General features: G+C 43.9%; 1 protein-coding gene across 1 annotated transcript in view; it reads left to right on the forward strand.

Moving 5' to 3' along the window:
* Window positions 1-6295, forward strand: part of TMC2 (transmembrane channel like 2) — a 36220-nt gene that overhangs the window by 4947 nt on the left and 24978 nt on the right. The window contains 4 exon segments of the mRNA XM_009646140.1: window positions 964-1054; window positions 1968-2049; window positions 2855-2961; window positions 4719-4817. Of these exon segments, the coding sequence (XP_009644435.1) occupies window positions 964-1054; window positions 1968-2049; window positions 2855-2961; window positions 4719-4817 (379 nt within the window).

The following is a 6295-nucleotide window of genomic DNA, read 5'->3' on the forward strand; positions in this document are numbered from 1 at the left end:
CTCCAGGAAGGCTCTCAGAGTGCTGTATATTCACTGGTTATTTTGGCTGCACAAACTCAACCCTGATATGAGAAAGGATTCACCCCATTGCACAGATGAGGAATGTGAAACACAAAGAGAGCAAAACAATATGCTCAAGACTTAGAAATCTCACTTCAGGTTTGCAAATATTCGCAGGCGATTTTCCCAAGGTTATGGGCTGAACTAGCCAACTATTTCTACCAAGTAGAAGCCCGTCATTCCCACAGGCTTAGGATTGCAAAGGACCTCCCAACTCCTGAAATTTAATCTCTTCTCATGACGTATTAGCAACACCAATACACAATATAATTTTATTTAGAAACTCAGCATACTCTATCAGAATCTACCTAGGTTCTTTTCTCTGTATTTCACTTAGAAATCCTATTCCAAAACTAATTTCAGTTTGCAGCTTGATTTTACTCCTGGCAAGTGTACACTCATTTTTCTGGCACTGAGATTACCCTGTTGGGCCAATTGCGCATATCTGATATTTATCCAGGGAGGTGTTCATGGATGGAAATTCTGCTTCCTCTTGGAGTTTGTTTCACTAGACAATGTTATTTTCTTCTTGACCAATGCACCAGGAGAGAAAAGTTACAGCAGGCGTGCAGGGGCGGGAGAGCTCTGGTACAAGAGGAGCAGACGGGCTTTTGGTCTATGCTCAGGGAGAAGCGTGGAACAAGATTTGGGAGACATGTCTGCATGAACATGAGTGCTCTGGGGACCTGTTAGCTAGCCCTGGGTGGGCGTGTGAGCTCTTTGTGGCACAGCAACACCACCAGCAGAAAGCACTCGGAACCTCAGAGGCGGCACAGGGCGCGGAGAGAGACCAAACCCCCGCCTTCGCATGAGCATGGCTGCTTTCCCACCAGTGCAGGCAGAGGTGAAAAGCGAAAGACCTCTTTGCTGTTTCGGTAACCTGCTTCTTTATTTTCCAATTAGGGAGGCACAAGCTTTTGTAGAGAAGTTTGAAGGAGCTCTGGGAAAAGGGAAAGGCAAAAAGTTGTACGCATATAAGATGATGATGGCAAAGGTAAGTGCTGCAATGATGCCAGGGAAAAGCTTGGATACCTGGCTATGTATTCAGCACATTTTTGGTACATTTTATTAACCTGTATTTGGCACAAGAGTCATCAGGAAATCAGAATAAAACTTACTGCCTGCATTCAAAAAATATTAGCCAGCTTCAAATCTATGACTATTACAGAAAGAACAGGGGGAAATTTCCCCCCACCTGAATCTCATTGAAACCTTCCCTCAAGCAAAGGAGGATTTTCAGGAGCAGGGAAAACCGTGGCCTTCTGGTTGCAATCTCCAAAACCTTGATCCGTGAGACAAGGTACCCCTAAAGGGGAGAGAGGCTGTGCCAAACTCTTGCACTGCCCCATGGACTCCCGTAAAATTTCACCTTCCCCGGTAATGAGGAGATGAATGGTGACTGTGTTTTAAGACTGAAGTTGGTAGCCAAGTTGCATGTTGTTATCGAGGTTATATTGAGGAGTGAAAATCTGAGCCAGGCCTGAGATGATGAAATCAATGGGAGTTTAGCCGCCAGTCTGATGAGGAAGGATTCAAGCTCAGTATTTGATCAAATTAAATTTTGTTTTAAATAGATTTGGTTCTGCATCAGTTCTTTCCATCCAGAGCTAGGTCTGAATTTTCCACCCCTATATAATAAGGTAAACTCATCGCACAACTGCAGGTTTCCAAGCAGCTGGGAAGGCTAAAACTTAGATAATGAATGAGAACATTTAGGGGTGGGAGGCTTTTGGACTGAAGGTAGTTTCTGAAATAGTCCAAAATATCAGACCCAGACCAGAGGTTTTGCTTTGGACTTTACACCCACCCCTAGCAATGCTACCAAACCCTGACATTAGAAAGCCCTGCAGATGAAGGAACCTCCCTCGTTGCACCTCTCTGCTCACTGCAATGTTGTCTTGTTTCAGAAATGGGTGAAATTTAAGAGAGACTTTGACAATTTTAAAACCCAGTGCATACCCTGGGAGATGAAGATAAAAGAAGTAGAGAGTAAGTGGAAGTTGCTCTGCGGTGGCAGTGAGACATTTTGTAATACAGCTTCACCTTCATCCAAACAACGCTCCAGCTCCCAGGTCCCCAGCATCTGCTCACCCTGGGCACTGATGCCAAATGAGGAACACACACCCCGGGCGGCTCCAGGCTTTGCTGTCTCCATCGGCGGTGGGGACAGTCATAGAATCATAGAATCGTTTAGGTTGGAAAAGACCTTTAAGATCATCAAGTCCAACCGTAAATCTAACACTGCCACCCCACCACTAAACCATGTCCCTAAGCACCTCATCTACCCATCTTTTAAATACCTCTAGGGATGGGGACTTGACCACTTCCCTGGGCAGCCCATTCCAATGCTTAACAACCCTTTCAGTGGAAAAAAAATTCCTCATGTCCAACCTAAACCTGTCCTGGGGCAACCTGGGGCAACATTTCCCCTCGTCTGTTACCGTATACCCACCTCACTACAGCCTCCTTTCAGGCAGTTGTAGAGGGCGATAAGGTCTCCCCTCAGCCTCCTCTTCTCCAGGCTGAACAACCCCAGTTCCCTCAGCCGCTCCTCATAAGACTTTGTGCTCCAGACCCCTCACCAGCTTTGTTGCCCTTCTCTGGACATGTTCCAGCAATGCAATGTCTTTCTTGTAGTGAGGGGCCCAAAACTGAACACAGCATTCAAGGTGCAGCCAGTTGGGAGGGTCTTGGGCAACATGTTGGGGAGGCCTGAGAGTAAAGGGGTCCAGGTCTTGCTGAGGACAGCTTAACCCTCCTAAACTCCTAACCATGAAGTATCTTCTGGTTTAAGGTCACTTTGGCTCCTCAGTCGCTTCCTACTTCATATTTCTGCGGTGGATGTATGGAGTAAATCTTGTCCTTTTTGGGTTAATATTTGGACTGGTTATAATTCCAGAGGTAAGTACTTAAGTCTCCTTTCAGTAATATCTTGCCCATTGCTTAACATGACCATGAGATTGATAGCACAAATAAGTGTCTTATAAAAGGCAGTGCTTTAGAAAAAATGGAATTTATAAGGGCGATTACTTACAAAGAACAACTTACAAGGCTGTTACTGACAGAGGAGCAAAAGTCAGATTGAAATGAGGAGACCTAAAAGGCTATCAAAGATCCTGCCCATCCAGCAGCTAAAACAGGAGCTCTCAAAAACTAATTTAAGGCTACTTTTACATTTTGACTAAAGTGAAAAACATGACCTATGAATCCTAGGTACAAGCTCAGATCCGTAAGAGCCATAAGAAATGGACTGTGCTCTGAAGGGGATTAAGAGCCCACATGCACTTTTGGGCCCTCCAAGGGGCACAGCCCCGGGGCGGCAGCCACGGCATAGCCTAGCAGGAAGAACCATCGAGCAACGGAACAAACAATTTCCCAGCACTTTGCCAACTAACATTTGTTTGGGAAATATCCCTTTTCTGTACTTTTAATTCAGATGATTCACAAGGAAGAGTTTTATTTTTAGTTTTTCTATTTCTCGCTGTTCTTGGAGAAAGAAAAGGATCTCATAGCCAACTTTATATGATCGTTTATTGAAGAAATTTTTAATGTAGCCATTACAGCTCTGGCTAAATTACTCAGTGCAGCCTTTAAAGGATGTGCAATCCACAGACAGTGGCATCTGTTCTGTTCAATGCAGATTTTTATGGAGCAAAAATGCAGCACGGAGTCTCTCCTGAGGCCTGTGCTTTTATTCTCTTTAATGTGGTTGCTTACACTATTGAAAGTAAAAGCTCTGTTTCCTCCCAGGATGAAGAGACATAACCATTAGCACTGAACAATACAAATGTATTTTGTTAGGAACTATGCATATGGTAGAAGACTAAACAGCTTTCATCTTTAAAGTACTCATACTGTTACTCATTGCCTACTGAGCTGTTGCGATACGGAGAGTAGCTGGGCAATAAACATTTAATCATAAATGATTTTGAAATTAATTAGATAGCCCTAAAAATAAGTGATAGATTATATGCTAGGACCTTTCTAGGATGTGAATGCTAATGAGATATTTTGGTATAGGCACCAGTCAGAGTCTGCTTGTAAATATATTATTAACTCTCTATGGTCTCTTGACGTTCTCTGTCTGGACTGCAGTAGCTGCTGGACTTGCTGCAAGACCTGCTTTGCGTGGTGCCATCAGGAGAGGCTGTGCCATGAAAACTGTTCTTTGCATCATTTTGTCATACACTTTTTGCCCAAACCTACCCACCCTTCAGCTCACCTTGAGATCATTTTTCAGTTCAAGACTATATAATACAAAATATACTGCAAGCTCGGCCCAGTGCTCTTGACTTCTCTCAGAGGAGGAGTCCTGCATGAATAGATAAAGCTAATCCCTTTATTGCATTAGAACCATGAAGTTCAAGCAAAGAACTTCTTGCTAAACTAAGTTCATTGAGGGATACTGTTCCTTGGCAAAATACTTCCCGTGCAATGGATATTACCAGGGAAAGGGAAGCCCTCTAGTTATTTGGGTGAAATTAATTCTAAATATTTTAAACTGCTGCTTTGGTATTAAGAAATAAAATACATATTACAATCAACAAAAAGGAAAATCAACCAAAAGCAAACCAAGAGGGACTTGTTAAGGAAAAAAATGCAAAAAACTGTACAGTGTGTTATGCTATACATGCATCACTGTTATTAACGTTCACCAGGTCCTGATGGGAATGCCATACGGGAGCATGCCAAGGAAAACTGTACCACGGGCTGAACAAGCAACAGCTATGGATTTTTCAGTTCTTTGGGATTTTGAGGTAAGCACAGGAGCGTTAATCATAAGAGACCAGTTGAATACCTCCTAAAACCCTTCAGAAGTTAGTGGCACTACAGAGATGAATTTGTTCCAAGATAAAACAGCAATGCACCTATTTCTTCCAGAAGATGAAGGCACCTGCTGCCACGAAAACTTTGGGGATCTCCAGTGATTTCTGGCCAAAACAACATGTGCACATGCAGGCACCTGCTATGGATTTGAACCATTTCCATAAACAAATTTGCTGGCTGGCTTTTGCCACACATGGGTGTGTGTGTATACACAGAGACATATATTTCTCAGTTTTGCAGGAATAAAGCAGATGCACTTTTGTTCCAAACACAGCTGGCTACCACCACCCGAAACATGTCTGTCTGGGGTCAATGAGGTGCAACAGGACAAAGTAAAATCTACTAAGGCTGGTGGAGTTATACACACTCCACACTGAAGGCAGTCAAAGCAGGTTTAAGAATTCCCAGTCCTTTTATTGACACAGTATTTTGATTCATGAAGCACAAGAAGCCAAAGTTACGTTTTTCTATGAGCATTAGTGGAAGCATGTGACTATGTAAACTGCCCAGCAATGAGCTTGGTGCAACTCACTTAAACCACCTTCACAGAATTGCCTCGTGAACTCAGGCAAAAAAAAAAAAGATCCTTTTTCAGAGGAAAAAAACATCCAATAAATACATTTCTGCTGTATTTCACATCTACATAGAACAACCTATAGGAATCTATATAAACATCTCACATTCGTAATGTAGAATTTTATTCTGAAAAAAACCCCAAAAAAATGTTGTATGCATAAGAGCTACTTTGCTTCCACCTTGAAAGGCAGCCAGCAGGCAGGTAAAAGGCAAGATCTGCTCCATACCAGGAGGCCAGAAGGCGAGTTCAAGCTGCAGACACCTTTGCGGGCAGGCAGCACCTTGCCATTCCACCGAACCTGCTCACAGCCTCGGGAAGGGCACCGCTCCCCATGCCCCTGCCATCCCTGTTCCCCTGAAATATTTCTATGAGCCCGAAGCTGGAACCAAAGTTTAGGACTTGCATCCAAAGGGAAAGCCCGAGTTTCCAGCCGCCCACAAGCGCTTGGCTGCAACCCCAACTCATAAACCCTCCCAGTTACTCTTTGCCTTTGAAGATTTACACCAAAGGGATTAGTGCTTTTAGGGGATGGCCCAAAAAAGAAAAAGATGTGTGCAGGGGGAGTGAAGAGATTCTGCTATAGCCAATAGCTTAGGACCTGACTTTCAAAGTTGCTGCTTCTGGAAATATTTTTGAAATGCTTGTTGGCACTGGCCCACATATTACAAGCGTAGGGCCCAGTCATAGAATCATAGAATGTTTTGGGTTGGAAGGGACCCCTAGAGGTCGTCTAGTCCAACCCCCCTGCAGGAGCAGGGACACCGCTAACTAGATCAGGTTGCTCAGAGCCCCGTCCAACCTGGCCTTGAATGTTTCCAGGGATGGGCCCTC

Source organism: Egretta garzetta, unplaced genomic scaffold, assembly GCF_000687185.1.
Source record: "Egretta garzetta isolate BGI_Z169 unplaced genomic scaffold, ASM68718v1 scaffold409, whole genome shotgun sequence".
Lineage (NCBI taxonomy): Eukaryota > Metazoa > Chordata > Aves > Pelecaniformes > Ardeidae > Egretta > Egretta garzetta.